At 35.3% G+C, this 24172-nt stretch overlaps 1 protein-coding gene across 8 annotated transcripts in view; it reads left to right on the forward strand.

The window, feature by feature from the left end:
- Positions 1–24172, forward strand: part of LOC131432189 (muscle-specific protein 300 kDa) — a 98409-nt gene that overhangs the window by 36894 nt on the left and 37343 nt on the right. For all 8 annotated transcript variants that reach the window (XM_058598322.1, XM_058598314.1, XM_058598318.1 and 5 more), the window contains 4 exons: positions 9–13142; positions 13265–13418; positions 13538–14865; positions 19779–22772. In XM_058598322.1, the coding sequence (XP_058454305.1) occupies positions 9–13142; positions 13265–13418; positions 13538–14865; positions 19779–22772 (17610 nt within the window). The remainder of the gene's footprint in view (positions 1–8; positions 13143–13264; positions 13419–13537; positions 14866–19778; positions 22773–24172) is intronic.

Genomic DNA, 24172 nt, shown 5'->3' on the forward strand with positions numbered 1-24172 from the left:
CTTTCCAGAATATTTGTTTCGAAGCTGATTCAAAAAGAGATGACATGAAATGGCTGGTAAAAAGTCTGGACTATCTGCTGAATCATATCAGTGACGACAAAGCAACTATAGAACAGGAAAAAATTGAAAATTTGATAGCACGATACAAAACACTAATACCAATAATTGAAACTACAATGACTAAAACTGAAACATTTGCAAAATGTTATACATATCGCCATGAAACACAAGAAGTTTGTGATCTACTAAACCGTATCAAGATGCAAAGTGTGAATTCCCCATCTCCAGATTCTTATAAGAAAGTCAATGTATTGATTGATGAACAGAATTTTTCGATTCGAGAATTGGATAATCAGAGAGCACATATCATGAAAATGATTCAAAAAGGAAAAGACCTTAGCAAAAATGTTAATGCGCCTGATTTTATGAACCAAGAAGTAATCCATTTGGAACACAGCTGGAATGAAACTTATAATGAAGCAGCAGACAGATTAAAGTCATTAAAGGATATTCATAAAATATGGACTAGTTATAATGAACAAAAAGGAAAAATCGCGGCTTTACTGAACGATGCAGAGTTAGAGCTGAGATCAATTACACCATTGCAAACTGATCCTAAAAGTGTTACTCAAGATCTTGAAATGAAAAAACAACTAATTTTAAATTTGCGACAGGCTTCATCGGTGTCGCTACTGAGTTTGAACGATCTTTGTCGCGAGTTGGGACAAAGTATTCCACCGAACTCTAAACAAGCGATCGAAAAAGAAGTTGTGGATATTGAAAAGCGGGTTCTAAGTACTGCAGATTTTGTGGACAAAAGAATTGATTATCTAGAAGATTATAACAACAAATGGAAGGAATATAAAGAACGTTTGGACAGCTTAAAGAATTGGGCAAATAATGTATACCCTAAGATGGTAGCTGCAATAAAACAACCGAATCTAACACCGGAGGAGCGAGTTGTCAAGACTATGCAGTTGGAAAATGTTCTCACAGAAAAAATGAAAACGTTGGATATCCTGAATGCAAGTGCTACAGATTTAGCATCTAAAGAGGGTAATTTAGAGGAAATGAAGCGGTTAAAAAGTGAAGTTACACTTCTTCAAGGAATGTTTGTTGGACTGAATAATGCAGTTCACTCCGAAAAAGCAATCGTGAAGAATGATTTGAGTGCCTGGAAAGACTTTAATGATGATCTTATTGGTGTTATTTCATGGACAGAGAAAACCGTAGCTACTGGTGAATTTCAACAAATTAAAGTAGGTAGTCTTCCTGAAGCAATGGAGTTGCAATCAAAATTAGATAAACATACTGAAAATTGCCAACAAAAAATCAGTGAATTACAAGATACAATCAATAAATGTAACAGCATTAAGTACGGAATGAAACCAACGGAGGAAATAGACAAGTGCTACGTGAATCTTACTGATTTATACGAAAATGCACAACATCTAAAGGGCAAAGTAGGAAAATTGGTTTCCAATTGGACCGGATTGGACACCGACTTGAAGAAACAAGAGAACTTTTTAAATAAAGTAAATGAACGCTTACGGCCATTTCTAGAGGGCTCTTCTGGTGAATTGCCGATTGATAAACTGGAAGAAAAAATAAATGGCCTCAAATTATTGAACAATGAAATCGCCGAGCAACAGACAAAATTAATTTCGGCTATGAATCTCTTCGATCAGATAAGTACTAATATAACAGACGACGGTGCCTCTACTCTAAGGGATAGGTTAAATCATCCAAGAGACCAACTGTCAAAAATGAGTGAAAACGTGCGCATTTTAATAAATGAATGCTATCAAAATATCGTTGTACAGCAAAACTTCAATGCGCTGATGGGAGATTTTAGCGATTGGATGGATCAGATGAGAACGAGTATAAGTGGCTTGGAAGAAACATCTGTGAATGATATTGATCTTACGCTTCAGAACGTACTATATTTACTTCAGCAACATGCAAACAAAAATGATATGTTCAATAATATTTACGCTCACGTAAAACAACAAAGCCTGAATGGTTCTGAAAAGAATAATGCTTTGCTCGATGAGACGTATTCATCACTTGCCAGTAATTACCACAATCTTGAATCCACTCTCCAAACTTCAAGAAACTACTTACAAAAATGGGCAGAATTTTTACACTGGGATAAATCGATGAAAGATCAAATACGATTTTTGAAAGATAATGTAACCCAAAATGATAACGCTTCGGAAGCAGATCTGAACAGTTTTAATGAGAATGTCTCAAAACTCAATGACTCTATTGACAACTGGAAAAAAGCGATGGTTTCGTTAGAACACCAGCCCTGCATAAAATTGTACGACACTCTCAAAAAACCTGTAAACGCAGTCGTTATGATAGTCGATTTGGAAAACAAACTTGATAGTATAAAAACACTCATTGGGGTTAAACAAAAAGAAATTGATCACACAAAAGAAAGAATAATTAGATTTGAAAAGCTCCAAAATGAAGTTATCTCTACCTTGAATGAAATTTCAGATAGTCTTAAAGACATTGTCAAACAAGCTCGATTGAGTAATATAGATGAGTGTTTGGAAAAACTTTCAGATTTAAATAATCAGTTAGACAGTGCGTATGCGGTGAAATCACAGGCCCAGTGTGAAGGCAATATATTATCGAAACAAGACATGAGTTCCGCCATCAACATTCGAGAATCTTTGGCAATACTTGATAAGGAATTATGTAATATACGACAAGAAACCGAAGAGGTATCCAATATTTTTGCAAGTGTTAGAGATTCCTACAACGATTTTAACAGAGGGAACATGGGTTTCCATAATGACCTTAAAAACATAAACGCAATTAATAAAGCGACAGTACTCACTTTCCACGAAAAACAATCGTTGGTACGAAGTCTCGAACAGTTGAAAAACGCTTCTGACACAATGAAAAATATCAAGAAAACCGTTGATATAGTTGCAAATAAAGCTAACGAAGTGACAAAAAACTTTCGAGGATATAATCTACAGGACTGCGAAAATTTACTTGATATTGTAAAAGATAATAACGAAAAGTTGAAAAATAATTTGCAAATGCTAATAGACAACAGTAACCTTCTAGATCAAAGGTTGTCGCTTTACAAGCAAATTGAGGATCAGTATCGAGATATAGAAATTTGGCTTGATATGGTACAAGATCAGTTCAATCGTGTATTGGACAATCCGAAAGAAATGGAACATAAAATTCGCAGCTACAAATCGGAACTGCCTACTCAACTTTCAATGAAGGAAAACTTCAAAGGGCTATTGAACGAATTCAAAAGATCAAACGGCAATGTTCTACCAAATGATATTGCAGCAATGAAAACCAAATTAGACAAAGCATTTGCCAAAGTAGAACAAGATGCAATCGAATTCAATGATAAAGTATCAGAGTATACTGCACAAGAACGCAGTTTGAAAGATCAAATTAGAATAATGATTGAAAATCTTTACACAATTCGTGAAGAAATCATGAAATGCGATGATAATACTTTGGAAATTGTTAAACAATTGAACAATTTGGATCATATAAAAAAAGTAAGACCAAAACTAAACTTACTTGGTGTGAAAATGACGGAACTGAAAAACAATATTGTAGAATGTGAACCAATTAAAGAGAGCACTATGTCTAAAGAAATACAGAATTTGGAACAACGATATGGAAATACGGTCAATAGCTTGAACGAAACTGAGAACAAATTAAGCAAGCTTGCTGAAAAATTATTCCGAGATAAGCTTATGTCTTATAGCCGAGTGATATCCTCACAGTCTGATAAAATGCAATGGTGCCATCCAGAATCTAGCAGCGATAAACATAATTTAGAGATGAAAAAAGGAACTTTAAATGATATCAAGATATTTCTGGATAGTAATCAGTCTATAACAGAAGAAGTTTCTCAGCTTCTGAGCTCGTTTCCTGATATATTTAATCCTGCAAAATTAGAAAGTCTTATGGATTGTAAATGTGATGTTGAACGTGAGTTCCAACAACTTCGAGTCGCATTCAATCAACTAGAGACTGATCTCAATTTCAACATAGAGCTATGGCAGAAATATGAACAAATATCAGGAGAAATAATTATGTGGCTCAAGGAAGTGGAGCAAAAACACAAAATGGAAACAATATTATTAGTTGATGTGTTTACTTTGAACGAAAAAATTGATGAAATAAAATCAACGTATGCCATCTTAAAAGAATTCGATCCCAAACTGAGTTTATTACACGAAGTGGGAACTGAAATAAATACTTTGAATCCCGATTCACGAGTTCTTATACTCGTACAACACCTACAAACAAGATACAAATCGTTTGATAAATATTTTTCGAATATGTTGGAGCGACTTCTTGACGTTCATACTAGGAACAATAAATTCAAAGAGGAAGCTAATAAGCTCCATAACTGGATTCAAGAAGTAGAAAATGAACAAAATTTGGAAAACAATTCGTTAGATATAAATTATGACAAAATCAAGGCTCGTCGTTCCGTTGTTATAGAACAAGAAAATACCGTTACCGACGTATGTTCAATTGGAGAAAATTTATATGCTGAGGTTAATGTTGAAAGCCGTGATCGTATTAAAGAGGACATACAATCACTGAGAAATGCGTTTACTTCACTGGTCGATGTTTGTAATGTGAAAGTTAAGCAAGTAGAAACGAACATAATGAATAAAAAATCGATCGAAGAAAGTTTTGGTCAATTATTTAGATGGCTTTCAGATTTGCAAAACAAATTGTCTGACTTACCAACAATGTGTGCTACACTACAGGAGAAAAAATCTGCATTACTAAATTACATGACAATGCTAAAGGATTTAAAAACTTATGAAATAAATTTGGAACAGCTTCAAGTAAAATTAGCAGTTATGCCATGTACAGGCAAAGAATCAAGAAGTGAGGAAGCTCAAAAAGAAATAACAACTGTCAAAGAAGATTTGTCAAAAATAATTCAAGTCATGGAGGACAGTATCAAAGAACATATCCACTACGATAACTTACTTGACAAATCTAGAACTTGGTTGCAGCGACTACAATCTCAAACTAGTGAGCTTTCAGCAAATTGCGAAATGAATAGATCAAGGATCGAAGAAATTTTGATGATTATAGAAAATGTACTTTTAGAAGAAGATTCAGCATTCGATGGAATCAATGATTGCTACAATCAGTATACCAAAGTTGTAGTTCAGACTCATGAAGATGGCCATACACTCTTACTGAAATCATTTGAGAGCAACAAACAAGAATGGAAAACGTTTTACGAAGGATGTAAATCGAATAAGGAAACACTATTACGAATGCTAAATCAACTGGACACTACAATGACTAATTTTGATGGATGCATTCATAAAATGAATGCTATTAAAAATCAAATCAAAGAAATTACTACTAAACCTATCGACAATAAAGAACAATGTTCCAGCGAGTTGCATGAGATAAAAAATGAAATCGAATCTCTTGGTATTCTCGTCCGTAACACAATAGACCAATCTCAGGCCATAAGGGCGAACATAAACATTTCTAATAAAATAATACAAACGCAAAATGAATATCGAGCTCTTATGAATCAATTCATAGATGCAATCAATAGAACGGAATCAGCAATTAACGAACATAGCAGTTTTAACAAGTGCTATGATGATTTTGTTGGAAAAATAACAAAAAATGTTGAGTTGCTCAATGAACATAATAAACTTGTAGGAGATTTGAGCGTGCTGCAAGATAAACAAATGCATCTTAAAGAAATAGCTTACCAAAGATTGGACCAAATGAGCATTCTAGAAGAAATCATCTCTAAAGGTGAAAAATTGTGTTCTCAAAGTTTACCAGATGGGCGCGAAAATATTCGACAGAGACTAACGGAGCTTCGTAAATTATGGGATCATTTTTCGGATGAGTTGGAGTTGGTCACCCAAAAAGTTGACCAGTGCATACTACAGTTTGGAGAGTTTAGATCTCAACAAGAGCAGTTGTCAAAATGGTTAAAAGATATTGAAATGTCAATGAAATCAAATTCCGAACTGAAATCAAATATTCAAGAGAAACATACACAACATCAAAACCATAAAATGCTGCATCAGGACATATTATCTCAAAGCGGTTTGATTGATTCGGTGTGTAGTAAAGCACAACAATTGCTAATAATGATCAAAGATGAACATCTGCAAGCATACTTGATATCAATAAAAGACACTTTCAAAAACATTGTTGAGAAATCAAATAACCTCTTAGATAACCTCAACAGCTGCGTTAATGCACATAACAATTACATAACATCTCATACAAATCTGAAACATTGGATTAATGAAGTACGCACCAGAGCTATGATAAGCGATGACAGCGTTGGTGAGAAAAATGAAATAAAAAAGCGTTTGGAATCACTTAATAACTTACAATCAGACCAATCAAAAGGAAATGAACTATTGAATCATCTTCTACAATGTTATGAAATTATCAAACTCAGTACAACACTACATGGCATTTCTACAGCAGATAATGAAATTCAGTTTATTAAAAATGACTTAAAAAATCTTGATGCTATGATCGAAGAACAAATCGATAATCAGAAGAAATATTTATCAAATTGGACTCAGTTCGATACGGAAATGGATACACTTACGAAATGGTGCAGATCTATGGAAGCAATTTTCCGCGATCAACAATTGTTTGATACACTTGAAAAGAAACGAAATCAATTGCAACTGTACCGCACTAACTTGGAGCTTATCATCGGCAAACAAAAAGACATTGATGATTTTGCTACAAATGGTCAAACACTCTTCAATAAAACTGGCGTTGAAAAGATCAAGTTCTACATAAACCAACTGATTAATAGATACCAACTACTACTAGTATTGAGCAAAGAAGTTGTCAATCGTACACAGAGCATCGTCAATGAACATGCGAACTACGAAGAGAGATTGGTTGAGTGTAAAACTTTCATAACAAACATGAGTATTGAAATAGAGCAAGCTGCTAATGAAAAGGTGTCTACTATAAATTTGGTTTTTTTACAAAAGATCGAAATTGAGAAAGAAAAATTGGAAAATATTATAGCAAACATCATTTCAACAAATGAGACAATTTTAACCGAAACCAGCCCCCAGGGTCGCGAAAAACTACGCGACGATGTTAAAGAAATCAAAGAGCTTTGGAGTAATCTTCAACTCTCTATAGCGAATTTAAAGAAACAGCAAGATGTCAGGTCCATACAGTGGGCTTCTTACTGTGATATTCTACAACAGCTACTAACGTGGTTAACTACAATGGAGCAAAAAATCGATATGAATGAATCTCAAAGTTGGAGCACAACACAAGAAATACGATCGAAGCTTTTCAAGTATAAATCTCTGCTGCAAGAGATTATGAGTCAAAGGCGTATGGTCGATTCACTGAATGAGAAAGCAGTGCTGATTTCCGACAATCATGATAAAGATCCCATCACCAAAATGGAATCAATCAATGAAAGATTTGAGCTATTGAAAACAGCCGCCAATGACATGATATCGAAGCTGGAGCAGTCTCTTGCTTTCTATAATAGATTCCATGAAATGCAAAAAAATCATATTGATGAACAAGAAATGCTGTTGACTGATTTGAAGCAACAATTAGAAATTTCGGGTAGTAAAAGAACGGTACTAGACAAAATCCAAAAAGTTACCGACATACAAAATGTTATACCCGAAACTAAGGAGCGGTTTGACAATTTCAATAAACTTATTTTTGATAATAAGGATCTTATTACTTGTGCGGCCATGGACAATATAGAGAATGAATTGAAAAAAATGCAATCGGAATTTGAGAAATTTATTGTCCTCGTTGACAATACTAAAATAGAGTTACAAAAACGGGTAGATTTATGGGATCAATTTCAAATTGACATGGATGAAATTAATTGTGCTTTATCAGGAATCGAAGGTACAATGCACGGCTACGCATTGAAAAACACATTGGCGGAAAAACAACAGCAACATGATCATTACCAAACTGTAGTGGGCCAAATGAAACAGTTGAATTTATCATTCGAAAATTTGCTAGATAAATCTACCGAATTACTGCAGAACAGTGGAGATACTAAAATCCACATGAATATGCAGCAAATGAAGTCAAGGATGCAATCTGTAGAAACAGCTGTAAAAGAAATCGCTAAAAAATGTGAGCAAGCTTTCGAAGAGCATAAGCATTTTAAAGTTAAATATGACGACAGCAACAGAGAGCTAGATCAGGTTAAAGGTACTTTTGATAGTTGTAAATGTGATTACAGTACGAACATAATGAATGTTATGCAAACAGTTAAAGAACTTTTAGAAAAGCATAATGCGATCAGTGTACAGTGCAGCTACGTTTCAGATGTAGGTGAAATGCTATACACAAGTACTGCAGTGCAAGGTCAACAATTGATTAGGGTTGATACACAGGATTTGATGCTAAAATTCGAACGAATTTTTGATGAAATCAATAGTTTCTTCAAAACGTGTGAAACCAGATTATCTAAACTATCCAGCATCAAAGAAAAACTAGAACATACAGAGAAGTGGTTAGCAAATCTCAGTCCTAGTTTGTTATCAGGATTAATTTTAAAGCCTACACTTGATGAGAAAATATTGCAACATCAAGCCTATGTAGATCTAGCTAATGAACTCAAGAACTACAAACCTGAAGTGAACAATTTGAATGATTTTAAGGAGAATCTGGAAGAACCGGATACACAAATTGAATTGCAGATGAAAACCATCATCGAGACTTATAACATATATTTAGATAAAAGTCAACATTATGTGAATAGTTATGAGAAAATTGTAATCAACCACCGGCAGTATTGCAAGGCAGTGTTAGAGACATCCGATTTTATTGACGCAAATCATAATACAATAGAGCTATGGGGAGAAACAGATCTGGATCAGGTATCATTACTGACTAACCTTGATCGCTTAGTGAACCTGAAAAAATCTATTTTGGCGGAAACTAACAGAATAGAACAAATTCGTGATCTAGGGCAGTTAACTATGCCTGATACAAGCAATGATGGACAGGCGAATATTAGAACTCAAATAGACCTTTCTCAGCAAGAATGGGAAGGTCTATTGGTGGAAATCGATTCAACAATTGAACATATTCAATGCAAAATTGCAGAATGGATAGATTTTGAAAATATGCGAAAAGATTGCATGGATTGGATGCGTTCCATTGATACAAATATTCATTCAATTGATCTGAAAGCCACTTTAGAAGAGAAAAAAGCTACACTGGACTACCTCAAAAGTCTGCAAGGAGAGGTGAAGGCAAAAGAAATAGAAATTGATAACTATACTGAAAAAGGACAACAGCTATATAGAGGCTATTTAAGTTGCAGAAGCACTCAAATTTCAGAACTAGCTATAAAATATCAACAGACAGCAAGTCGGATAAAGGAACTCGTAACGAGATGGCAGCAATACGTAATATGTCATCAGGAACTTATATCTCAAATATCAGAACATAAGAAATGGTTGAGTGGCATTAAAGAGAAAATTAACTATTGTTCTGATCAATCCACTACCTCTGAAAAGGAACTTCAAAGCAAATTGAAAGTTATACAAGAATTGATAGTAAATAAAGAAGAAGGAACTTCGAAAATGCAAATTATTATTGATTTGTCTCAACAAGTATTAGCATGTACTACACCCTCGGGGCATGATAGTATCAATCGGTCAATAGCATTGTTGCAAGATGAATGGTCAGCTCTTACTTTGAGAATGATTGATATAAAATCCCAGTTGGATGAAGCTCTGAGCCAATGGTCTGGTTTCCTCGACCAGGTTAAGGATTTGAGAAAAAAAATTGATTGGATGGAGATTGAATTTAAATCCCTCTCTGAATTCCAATGTAACATGGCGGAGAAACGAGCGCAGTTGGACAAAATAAAAAATACGGAGGAAAAAGTTCGCCTAGAACGGATCGAAATTGAACCATTGAAGCAAAAGGCCACTGAGATGGATGCTTCTGGTCAACAAACCCAAGCTTATTCAACCGCAAAACAAATCCTAGCTAAATTTGACTATGTGGCAGATCAGTTGAATAAATTACTGACCGACCGTGAAGATCAATATCGTGACCATCGGTTATACAAAGAGGCCTATGAGGATTTACAAAACTGGATAAACAGAGCTCGAGAGAAATTACCGTGTATTAAGCAGCAATCTTTAAGCGATAAACTGACTACAGATAATGCAATAGCACCTTTGGATTCATTGATGAATAAGAAAGCGCAAGGTGAATTGTTAGTCGAACATTTGGTTCACACTGGCGAAGTGGTTATGGCATCAACTTCAACCAAAGGAAAAGAAATGATTAGGAAAGATATCAGTGATCTTAAATATAACTTTGAGGATTTATTCCATGATATATACAATCAAAAGCGTAATTATGAAAAAACTCTCGATTCTCTACGAGCATATAAAGATGAATATGAACGTTTATCAGAATGGTTACAACAAATAGACATATTAGTAAAAAATCATAAACTCGCATTGTCGTCAAATCTTCAAGATAAAGAAAAACAAGTCAATGATATGCAAAGTATAATAACAAAACTAGATGATGGACACACTGAACTGGATAAATTCAATGCGTTTTCTGCTCCTCTATTGCAATCTCATCTCGATTCATACATCAGTAACCAACTACGGCATATCAACTCCCGTTATCAAGTCCAAGTGAACATTGCTAAGGATGTGCTGAAAAAAGTACAATTGAACTATGAGCTACACAAGGAATACATAGATAATTTGTGCAAGGCAAATAGTTGGATAGAAAATGCGAAAGAAGTTGTTCGATGCACTACTGAAAATACCGAAAGTGTTAGCAAGGAAAATCTAGAAAAACGTTTATCAAAAATAATTGAACTAATTCAGCAACGTGAACAAGGTCAACGTCTAGTCAACAATACCGTCAATACTGGAGAGAAGGTTATGAAAACTACCAAGTCGGATGGAAAAGAAGTTATAAACAATGAAATAAAGGATATACAAAACGCATGGGATCGTCTTGTGAAAAAAATGTCAACTGCCAAAGTTCATTTGGAAACAAGTTTGCTGCAATGGGCTGATTACAGTTCTAGTTACAACCATCTTCAACAGTGGATACAGGATCGAGAAACTAAGTTGCAACGAGTTTCTGAACAAAAAACGGTTAGATTTAAGGCAGGTACACCTACTAGTCTTAGTACTGGTCTGAATGAAAGAAAAGCAAACTTACGCCAGGCTAATGATATTGTTCAGGATATAGTGTCGTTTGAGCCAATGATACAGTCTGTAGCGAGTAAAGCCTCTGACCTACGCCAAATTTCTCCTGCATCTGAGATTTCCAAGAAATATGAAAATCTTAGTACACAAGCAAAGGAGCTTTTTGCTAAACAAAAAGAAACTATCGAATTACACCAAGCTTTCATTGATTGTAGCAATGAATTTGCTGCATGGATTCGAAACGCTAAAGAGAATCTTAATAAATGTTCCGATCCTCGAGGGGATAAAGATTCGCTGGTATCGAAGATGACGCAAATTAAAATTCTCGACAAAGATGTTTTGATTGGGCAAACGAAATTAGAAAAAGCATTGGAACAAGCTGAAATTGCTTGCCGGAATGTAGAAACAGAGGAATGCGAAGCAATTGAGAAAGAAGTAGCCATACTTCAAGATGAATTTGACAATTATTGCCTAGCACTGAAAAAAATTGGGGCTTCTCTGGAAAACGGAATAGTTCGGTGGAAAGAATACGATGATCAATATACAGTTGCTGTGAATTGGTTAGATAAATTAGAACAGGAAGTACAGACCTACAATAAAATGCAGAACACACTAGAAGAAAAGAAAAATCTATTGGAAGAGTTCCAAGAAAAGCTTCAGACGCTATTTGACTGGCAAAAAGAACTCGACAATTTAAATGTGAAGGCACAAATTTTGTTGGAAATCTGTGCTGACACGCGAGTAAGCAATGGTGTTACTCAACTTACAACAAAATATAATGTACTACTTTCGATTGCTAAAGAAACAATGCGACGATTAGAACTACACTATCAAGAACACCAACAACATAACACGTTATACGGAGAATGTCAAGATTGGCTAGATCGTCTGCGTGAAAAACTCAATGAATGCGATTTAACACCCCATACAGTTCAAGAGACGCAGTCTAAATTAAATATTATCAAAGGTATTAGACAAAGTCTAGAGCAAGGACAAAACAAACTTCGATATTTGTTCGAATTAAAAGAAAAAATTATGATTGGCACGGAATCTACTGGTGCATCCAAAATTGCAGAAGATACAGAGAATCTGAAAATGGAGTATGAATCTCTAATGATTGACATCAATGAGATCCGGCAACGATTATTAGCACATTTGGCGCAACTCGAGGACATAACCAAACTTGGGAAAATGCTCGCTGAATGGATTGAAGAAGTACAAGCAAAACTCGTCGAAGAAACAAATTTAAACGAGCTTTCAGATAAAAGAATGGTATTGGAAAAATTACGCGCTATATATCGCGAAACTGCAAATTATAACGATATCACTGATAAAATAAAATCAAAGCTATCTGAGAATAGTAACATCATTCCTGATGATCTGAATATTATGATAAACGAGTACAATAATCTGGTAGCTAAAATAGTTACAGAAATAGAACGACTGGAGAACCAAGTGAATAATTATGAAAAATTCAGACAAGGTTTACATGAATTATACGATTGGATGAAACATACTCGACAAAGCATAGAAAAGCTGTCCGATTACCACGGCGATCGAGAACGCATCGTGGAAAAATTAAGTAAAATCCAAGATATACATATGTCTCTATCAGAAGGAAAAATATTACTGGAAAACGTGAATGAACTTGGAAACAAAACAATTTTAGTTACGGGTCAGGAAGGTCTAGATTCGATCAAACAAGATCTTGTTCAAGCCAAATCTGATTGGAATGAGATTGAGGTACTATCAGATTTAGTTCATAAAACAATAACTGATGTATTAGCATCATGGGAGAGTTTCTACGAGAAATCAAACAACCTGAGTGCTTTTATTTGTGAATATGAGACAAAAATTTCAGCATTAGATAACAGTAGCAATGGGAAACAAGAAAACACCTTAAAAAGTCTCAAGGTAAATATATTTTTTGGAGTGTGTTGTCATAGAAAGTAACTAACCTTCGCATGAACCCTTATTTCCTCCTTCCATTCTTTTATTCAATGTGCTGTCAACCGATATCTGCAAATCAAATATAGAATATTTCGGATATTATCATGACGAAGAAACCTACTGTAGATGAGTTGAATGATGTCTGCGAAATATTGATGGAGAAGAGTGCTTGTCCCACGGTTAGAGATCGCACAGTCGATCTCCAAAAGAGTTATTCTTCACTTCTATCTAACTTGCAAGGTGAGATCACGTTTGTTAGTTTCGAAGCCACAGTCCTATAAATGTATCTTAAAACTTCACTTCCAAATGGTTTTCACATTTCTTTTTAATATATATGCATATTTTTTTCCTATCTACAGGAATAATTTCAAAATTAGAGAAAAATGTATCAAGCCACACAGAATTTACATACTACAAAGACGAGCTTAACAAATGGATTGATGAAGCAAAACGAATTATAAGCGAATCACAAGATGCGGCTTCAGATGACATCAACGATACCAAAAGAAAAATTTCCACCATCCAGACTCTTTCCAATACTGTACCGCAAGGACAAAAGTTTTTCGAAATGTTACAGGACTCTTTCACAAAATCATCATATCTACACTCGGAAGAACAACAAACAGGAATGTTCCAAAATATTTCTGAGTTGCGCGATATACTTGATTCTATCATCATTAATATCAGCACGTCTTTAAATAATTTGAATATTAAACACAATCGTTTAGAGTTATATGAGGAGCTAAAAATACGCATTGCTGACTGGCTGAACACGACAGAGAGTGGGCTCGAAACAATTCCTCAAACTCGTGGTGAAATAAGCGAGGTTAAAACGATTTTAGAACGTGTCAAACATATCCATACTGAAATTACATTCAAGCAAGCTGATATAGACAGGTTGCAACATGAAGCAATGAATTTATTTGATTCAAATAGAAGCTCGATAGAAAAAGATAGTGCGAGCAATTATATGCAACGAAATTTGAAACTGGATGAAAAATGTGGCTACATTATCAAAAATTTGGAGGCTGAGTTGGCTGAACAAATGGCATATTACCAAGGATTGCAAGAAATTGAAAAATGGTTATTGCAAATATCTTTCCAATTGATGGCACATAATTCTCTATACATCCACAATCGAGAACAAACTCTCGAGCAAATTGCGCAGCATGAAAAGCTTCTTGGTGAAATCCAGCACTACCAAGTGAATTTAGACGATATTAATGCGAAAGGTCAAAATCAAATTGATCGATATTTTCTTAAAGCACCCGAGATTAAGAGCAGAATAGAAAATCAAATGAAAAACATTCGAGACAGTTATCTTTCGTTGTTGAATACCTCAGTTCAAATAAAAAATCGGCTTCATGATTCTCTGAATAAATTTCAAGAGTACGAGGACACATTAGATGACATTAATAACAATTTGAATAATCTCGAGCCAGAAATTCAAAAAATGAAATTAACGGAGATATCAAACCACATTGATGGGAAAGTTATTCTGGAAAATGCTCAAGAATATCATAACAAGCTGAAATTGGAAAAGAGTCGATTGTCTCATGCGATACAAGCGTGTGAAGCGGCAACTGCCAGTATAAGTCGTCCAAGTTCTCCAATGGAAATGTCACACCAAATGATTCCAGAAAAAGAATTGATGATTCGTGCTCGTTTGGAGGATCTTGCTGAGGAGGTACGCGCATTACTCTATTTATATTCTAATGTTAGGCAACAACAAAAGTGATGTGATATTTCTGTTTTTTGCCTTTCTCATATAGAAAGGCTATACAATCACTGGTAAATCCGACTTTTCAACCGAGGCCCTGAGGGCGGAATGTCATATACCATTCGATTCAGCTCGATGAACTGAGCAAATGTATGTGTGTATGTGTGTGTGTGACAAATATTGTCACTCACTTTTTACTTTACCGAATCTCACATACTCAGATTCAAATGAAAGGCCTAACAGTCCCATACAAAGTTCCCGACTTTCATTTGGATCCGATTTTCGGTTCCGGAATTACAGGGTGATATGCATCAAATATGCGAAAATAATGTCATTCATTTTTCTCGGAAATGGCTGGAAATGGACAAACTTAAATAGGTTGCATGCTTAGTGTAAAAATGTCAGTTTCAAGATTTTTGTCATAAGCTACCTCTTTATATTGGCTAGTTAGTTTCTCTGGCTTGCAGATCATGAGAGTCTGTAACCAAATAAACCATTGATAGTCCAAAATTCAAATCTTCATAGAGAATAAATTTTTAGGTAATATTAGTGTATGGTTGAATGAACTAACGCCATTTACTGAAAATATCAAGCGGCGGAGGCGGCGCGATTCGGCGTAATCAATCATAAACATATTGTTAATTTTAATATTGTTTCACACAGGACAATTGTTCTATTTTATTATTTTCTCGAGCTACAACCAACGATCCTAATGTTTATGGATATTAAAGCCAACGTTCTGAATAGAGATGGTTAATGATTTCGAATGCAACGAATTAGAGGCGAAATTGAAATGAATATGAGTGTGATTATTCGGAGATCAATAATAAGTCACCTCTAAAAGCACTAGTGCTCAAAAGTTTAAGTACCTCGAAAAATGTCCTCATGCAAAATTTGAGCTAAATCGGACATGCGTAAGGGGTGCTGCCCAGCGGTTAAAGTTTGAAAATTTTCGATCTTGAAAAAGCACCATAGGGGAAAGAACATGAAATTTCCAAAATCGATTTTTTTTATGCCGAAACTCTTAAAACTGCATGAAACGTCGAGATTTAGTGTCATCTAAAAAAAAATTTTTTTTTGGGAAAATCAACTTTCTGGGAATTTTGATTTTTTTTTAGTCCCAAAAAGTCGATTTTATCCAAAAAACTAAGAAGGGTTTTTACCTGTCTCTATAGAAAGGTATTAGAATTGCTGGAAAAACTGACTTTTAAACGGAGCCTCGGAGACCCATAGTGTTATATACCATTCGACTCAGTTCGACGAGATCGGAAAATGTCTGTGTGTGCACTTTTCGAAGATATTTATACGCGCTCAATTTTCTCAGAGATGGCTGAACCGATTTGAACAAACTTATGCTCGTTTGAAATCTACTGTTGGGCCATTGATCAAGTTCAAAGATCAAATGGCTGTGACTTTTGGTTCCGAAGATAACAGTTCGGCTGAAAAGTTCGTATCGTTTAATAGAAACACACATTTTTTTGCCAAAATTCGTTTTTATTATTCAACATAATTGCCATCAGAGGCGATACAGCGATTATAGCAATCTTCCAACTTTTCGATACCGTATTTGTAGTACGATTTGTCCTTTGCCTCAAAATAGGTCTCAGTTTCAGCGATTACCTCTTCATTACTTCTAAATTTTTTACCAGCGAGCATTCTCTTGAGGTCTGAGAACAGGAAAAAGTCACTGGGGCCAAATCTGGAGAATACGGTGGATGAGGGAGCAATTCAACAGCTCCAAACACTGCTCAGAATCATCAATTCGTTGTTGTTTTTGATCGATTGTGAGCTCACGCGGCACCCATTTTGCACAAAGCTTTCTCATATCCAAATATTCGTGAATAATATGTCCAACACGTTCCTTTGATATCTTTAGGGTGTCAGCTATCTCGATCAACTTCACTTTACGGTCATTGAAAATCATTTTGTAGATTTTTTTCACGTTTTCATCGGTAACAGCCTCTTTTGGACGTCCACTGCGTTCATCGTCTTCGGTGCTCATATGACTAGTACGAAATTTTGCAAACCACTTACGAATTGTTGCTTCGCCCGGTGCAGAGTCTGGATAACACTCATCAAGCCATTTTTTGGTATCGGCGGCACTTTTTTTCATCAAAGAGTAGTGTTTCATCAACACTCGAAATTCCTTTTTTTCCATTTTTTCACAATAACAAAAGTAGCTTCACTCAAAATGCAATATCTCACAAACTAATAATCAGACAGCTGTCAAATTTATACACGTATCTTTTGAAGGTTGGTACTAACTGAAAATGGTATGGATTAAATTCTAGTGGCGCCCTCTCATAGAAACGATACGAACTTTTCAGCCGATCTGTTATAATGGTATAAGTGACGTAACCGACAAAACACGTCGTTTTTTACCGCTCTAATGTATATATGAGTGCCAATATTTTGGGATCACCTCTAATTTCGTAAAGCGCTACTGTTCAAAAGTTTAAGCACCTCGAAAAAAGTCCTCATGCAAAATTTGAGCTAAAGATTTTCGATCTTGAAAAAGCACCATAGGGAAAAGAACATAAAATTTCCAAAATCGATTTTTTTTATGCCGAAACTCTTAAAACTGCATGAAACGTCGAGATTTAGTGTCACCTCAAAAACAATTTTTTTTTGAAAAAATCAACTTTCTGGGACTTTCAAAAATTTTCATATATTTTCTAAGTCCCAAAAAGTCGATTTTTTCAAAAAAAAATTTTTTCGAGATGACACTAAATCTCGACGTTTCATGCAATTCTAAGACTTTTGGCATAAAATTTTTTTTTTCGATTTCGGAAATTTCATTTTCCCCCCTATGGTGATTTTTCAAGATATTTGAAAATTCCACTAAGTTGACTAAGAAGGGGTTTATTAGATTAGCATCACTCTTCTCATACAAATAGGCAACGCAAAGGTCAAACACTAGTTTGGAAAAATGATGCTGATTGTGTTACATAAACACTGAAGCATGCTTTTGTGAACTACTTGAATCAATCTGAATCAATTGGTGTCAAAATTAGTATCCGAAATTATTTAACAAAAGTATGAAATATATTTTCATGAGACTGTTATGAAAGAAGAGAAAGGCATTATCGTACCACTAGGTGGATTGAGAAGGGTTTTTTCACTGCTCTATACCGGTGTAGTACCGACTACACTCGCTGGAATTATGGTATAATCAACTATCTTCTTCTTGTATACACCAGCGTTGAACCAAAGGGCTATTAGATAATTGAAATCAATAAATAAATTCCAAATAAAGATTAAATAAATTAAACAAATACAGATCAGACCTGTGGTTCCATAATAACCAAGTAATTAGTGTCAAAATATCAATTTCATTTTTTCTGACTGTATTTTCCCAGAGACTGCTGAACCGATTTTCACAAACTCAAAATTAAACGAAAGGTCTTATGGTCCCATAGATCGCTATTGAATTTTATTTTTATCTGCCTTCCGGCTCCGGAATTACAAGGCAATATGAGTAAATCTATGAGAAAATGCGCATTCAATTTTCTCGGAAATTTCTCAATCGATATTTACAAACTAAGATGCAAATAAAAGGTCTTAAAATTCTTTAAAAAGTTGATCCAGATTCGACTTCCGGTTCCGGTATTACAGTGCGATTAATAAAAATTTTTAATTTCATGAGTGTTTTTTCACAGGCGATGGTGAAACGAGGTGCACATTTTTATAAAATTAACTGGTATATTCATCTAGTTGGCGGACCTTGTTAGTAGGTTGATGTAAAAATCTATTTTGGGAATACTAATGCCCGGTTTCCGCTTCCGAACGCACCGGTAATAGTGAAATAAGCTCCAAAAACGGAACTCGTTTCGATTTTTCAGCAACGGTTAAACCGATTTTCACAAATCATGATTCAAATTAACGCTCTCAGTATCATTAAGAACACTGTGCAATTTCATCCAGATCTGACTTCTGGGTCCGATATTAAAGGGCGATGAGTATCAAAACTTTCAAATTGTCATGCAAAATGATGCAAAGTCATTACGCATCGGTACGTGCCGATACGGAAGAAGAAAACACCATCGCCTAGCACACAACGTGATAAGTTCAATTTTGTATAGCATGCAGGGTTGCCAAACTTAGATCTATATTGACTTAACATCACTATTTACAAATTGAAAAGGTGATGTTAGTTTACCAAAGAAAGCTTTTGATTTTATTCAAGTTTGAAAAAAAATCTTGACATAATGTTCTCGAAAACATAAGTAATATGAAAAAGGCGTCATTACACCACTAGGTGGATTAAAAAAGGTTTTTCCGTTATTTTTCCCAAATCCACTTCGTTCAAAGAAGCGAATGGCATTGAAGGTTTAGTTGTAGATAATTGACTGCCTAGCTAGCGTAACTAACACCAGATGAACAAGATGACGTGGCACACGAAGCCTAAGTTGTAGTCGTGCTTGTATTTTATTTATATACATTAAAATAATTAGGTGCATCAGAAGACGAAGCGTCTAGGTCTAGGTGAACGAGCGTTTCAAACTGTTTGCCTGACAGGACATTGGGGTTACATCACTCTAGAAAAAAGAGAAGAACTTTTTTGTGGAATTATTTTGGGATCCAAAAAATGGAGTAATTCGAATTTTGTATAAAACACTTTTTAACATGTATATATAAGTACAAAAAAATGATCAGTTTTAAAAATTGAAAAACAAAATGGCGGCTTGGCGGCGTTTCCGCGAAAGTGCTGCATTTTGACGGCCGGAAGTAAATAATGTCTTGATAGTAATAATAAAATCTTATACATAATAGAGTTGAAAAATCACCACTTGTGACTGATAATTCTGACTTAATCAGTATACTAATCTAATCTAATCTAATTACTACTTTTAACATAACTTCTTTTTATGTGTTGACAGGTACAATCTTGGATTGCTGATCTTATATCGACTATCAACGAGCATGAACGCAAATTAAAGCTTATGACAGAATTGGAACAATGGATTGTGAAACAGAACGCAGTGATCAATGAATGGAGCTCTAAACCAACCAAATTCCGCGTTGAGGCAGCGGATCAAGAGTTACGACAAATGAATGACTTATTGAGAAGCATTGCACAGAAGAAAGAAGATTCTGATGTCCAAGAACCAATTTTGCTGGAAAAGCTTGACAAACTATACAGTGATTTGGAACAAGTAATAAATAAGAAACGAGACAATCAGTTAATTATCGTGAAATACAGAAAATCTTACGAAGAAGCTCAAAACTGGCTTGATAATATAACTCGTCAAATTGATAACCTTGAAAAAGGAAGCGGCCTGAACTGTACGCAAAAACTTGAGAAAATATCAAATATAAAGAAAGTAATGGACGAAAACTCTGACATTGTAGCAGGTTACAAGCAAAATGCAAGTGAAACAGCCGAAATAATTAGTAATTTGGATAGTCAGCAAATAGATGAACAAATAAAATCAATTGATCGCAGACATACTGATATTCACAAAAGAATCAGCAGAAAGCTTGACCTTATAGATTCAACAAATAAAAGTTTTGCAAAAACTGTTTCTGATATTGCAGAAATGCACCAGTGGTTGAGCGATTGTAACGAGCGGATTAATACGCCATATTTTCTAGGACCAGATGCTCAGTCGGCTGCAATTCAACATGAGACGTTTAAAAATGTACTGAAAGAAGTGGAAAGAAAACAATCTCAAGCAGACACTATCGGAAAAAGATTTTCTGGTATACAATCTGAGTTGGAACCAGAAGAACGACAATTGATAGAAAAAGATATTCAACATTTGATGAAATCAATGAATTCACTTAATGTTCGAATACGCAGCGAAATTGACAAAATTATGGATGAAATGTTATGCCGGAAAAATTTGCAAAACAACTTGGAAATGACGAGGGTCTGGATTAGAACAAAACAGAATGATGTAAACAAAACTTCGAATTATATACCGTTATTAGCATCAAATGTGTTGTCTGAAATAAAATTATGTAAGCGACATGAACAGGCAATAAAGGAGTTTGAATCTAATGCCTTTAAAGATGTTATCAAACAAATAAATGAAATTATGAAAGATTGTAGTGACGAAGGTAGATTGACACTGACAAGCAATTTTGATGAAATAAAGCAAAAATTAGAAGAACTTCTTGAAAGTTGCTCGTGCAAATTAAAGATCATGGAGCACGAATATCAAAAGCGTCATAGCTATGAGAAAGGCAAGGACTTGTTTTGGGATTGGTTATTGGAAGCTGAGAAAATTATTTCCACCGACATAAATGTCACAAGTTTACAAATACTAAACAACCAGCTACAAAAACTGGATATTTTATGCGTACAATGCACTGAAATGAAACAATCTCTCAAAGAACTAGATGATTACAAGGCATCAATAGTTCCCACATTGAACGATCCCGATAAAAACAACATCGATGGTCAGATGAAAATAGCAAATGAAAAATGGAAAGTTGTTCAAAATGCTTTAAATAGTAAATATGAAAAGCTCATGAATCATAAACAAGAATATGAAGCTGCCATAGCAAAAGTGAACAACTGTTCCGAAGTGTTGGCTCAAGCTCAAATCCAGATAAGGGATATGAATAGACCAGTTGTTAGTAGAATAGAGAACATTCAAGATTTTCTAATGTCATACGAGACAATGTTGGGAAATTTGAAAGATGTACGTCTTGATTTGAATACCATTTTGCTAACCAATATACCACAATTGAGAGAGAATACTTCAAAACTTGAAGAAATGATCATAGCAATCGAAGAACAACTGAAATGTTCCAAATCAATGCTGGTTTTGAGAGACCAATTTATTGCAGCTATCAACGAAGTAGTGAAATCGATAACTAAAATTCACACCGATTTCAACGAAATCGAGCAATTCGCTCAAGATATAGAAGATCGCTTGAAAAGATACATGGATATTTTACATCAAATCCATTTATGCGGTGGTTTGCTATCGATAGCAACAGATAAAGGACATGCCATTGCCAATGAAGGAACAGATCATGATCGTCACAACATCATGGATCAGTTGCATTCTCTTCAGTTGCAGTTAGATTCCATACGAAGGAGTGTTGAAATCGAGCAAGATGAATATAAAAAGCAGCATATTTTCTACCAAACTACAACTAATGGTTTGATGGAGTTGTTAGATTGGTTCCAGCAAAATAACGATGTTATTAAGTCTCGTCCCAAGTATAGTGATGACACGAATGTTTCGGCAGATTATTTGAAAAGTCACGAAAAAATTAGCATCCATGCTCGTTCGAATATCAATAAAATCTCAGAGCTTTTGAATAAACTGAAAGCCGCGGCAAAACTACCGACTGAACTTCAGGAGAAAGTATTTACTGCTCAAACCTTCATCAACGATGTGCCTAAGGAATTGATAGCGCGTGAGTCATATTTGGAAGCAAATCATCAATACCGTTTGATTTACCATGAAGGTCTGAACAAGTTGAAGGATTGGCTCAATACTGCTGAAAAACGTTTCAAATCGCAAATCGATTTCAAATTAGAGTTGAATGATGTAATCTCTGATATTGCCGAAATGGACAAATTTTTAGAAAGTGAAGCTTTCTTCAGGAAATTACTGTTCCATGATATTCAAGATCATGCGGATCAGTTTTGGAATACACTCGCAACAGTTGATCAAGACAGATGCCTAGCAGAGCTGCAAACACTCAAAGCACGCTTATCCGAGATATCAAATAATGCAGCGATTCAACAAAGCAAATTACTGACTAATAAGGATCTCGTTCGGCAATATCATGCTCAAAACGATAAAGTTAAGAAGTGCCTTCATAAAATGAAAATAGATGATACGATAATGACGCTACCGACACTCTCAGGACGAATTGACTACATCAATGGAATGTTAAAAGCGAATGAGGTGAGTAATGTATATTACTGTATAGTTATATTGACCCTTATTATCGGTATCACTTCACGGTGAAAATCAAGTGAAGTGAACGTAGGCTCTTATTACGGAAGTTGCTTCAGAGATAAAAGTAAGTACTTCGTTGAACTTGATGTCATTATGAACATTACGCCACCCACATTTTGTTGAAAAAATTAGTTTTGTCCACCACAGTGATCACTTCACTATGCGTGATACTGGTAATAGGTGGAAAAAAGTGAAGTGACATGTAAGTGAAGTGTATGTGAAAGTGGAAGTGAGAACGGTAATAAGGGCCATTTAATATTGTTTCTAAAGCCTATTCTAAACCATCCACTGGTGGACTCAAGCTTGTCTCATATATTCACACCGTTTTTTTATTTACATAATAAACACATATTTAAAGGCACACTGCTTAAGCTCTACGATGCCAAGGGCATTTTCTAGTTTTAATTAACGACTTGAAACTAGGATATTATCATTAGAGTAGTGACGTATTCCGGTTGTGGCAGATTCAGCCTGCAGCTGGCGTTCGGTAATGAACGGTGGATTAAATATAACACGAGTGTCTTCCAGATGACGAATAAAGCATGCTTTATTGAGAATTGGAACAAACTTTTGCTCATATTGTGGCGCTCCTGGTGGACGGATTTGGAAGTTCTTGGCTTCCACGTGTCGGGAATTTTGTCAGCTTCACGTATGATGTTTGACATTCCGAAAATCGACTATACTTTTAAAAAAATCAACATGGAAGCCGAAAGAAGGTAAAAAATTGTGCACAGTTATTTGGAAAATCCATTGTGGTCTGCATCTAGGCTAGCTAAACAGCTGAAATTGCCCAGAAATACTGTGTGGCACGTTATCAAACGGTATAAGGAAACATTGACGACGATTCGGAAGCCTCAAGCCAATCGTCGGAGTGGAACTGTCGACCGGAAACTGCGTGGTAAGATTTTGAAGACGATTAAGAGGAATCCAAATCTGTCGGACCGTGATTTGGCCAGAAAATTCGGTGCTGTCCATAGTACCGTGAGGAGAACTCGACTCCGGGAAGGACTCAAGTCGTATCGAGCTAGCAAACAGCAGCTTCGGACCATAAAACAGATTAGTGTGGTCGAAATTCGTGCTCGGAAACTATATGACCTGGTGCTGACCAAGTTCGACGGGTGTCTTCTGATGGACGATGAAACCTATGTCAAGGCTGACTTCGGGGCCAATCCCAGGTCAAAAATTTTACTTGGCAACGGCTCGGGGGGATGTTCCAACCAAATTTAAATTTGTTGTTGCCGACAATTTTGCAAGAAAATTTATGATTTGGCAGGGCATTTGTAGCTGTGCCAAAAAAACGTAAGTTTTTACTGGGCAATCATGAAGAGGAGACTCAAGGCAAAGGG

The sequence above is a fragment of the Malaya genurostris genome, chromosome 2, assembly GCF_030247185.1.
Source record: "Malaya genurostris strain Urasoe2022 chromosome 2, Malgen_1.1, whole genome shotgun sequence".
NCBI classification, from domain to species: Eukaryota; Metazoa; Arthropoda; class Insecta; order Diptera; family Culicidae; genus Malaya; species Malaya genurostris.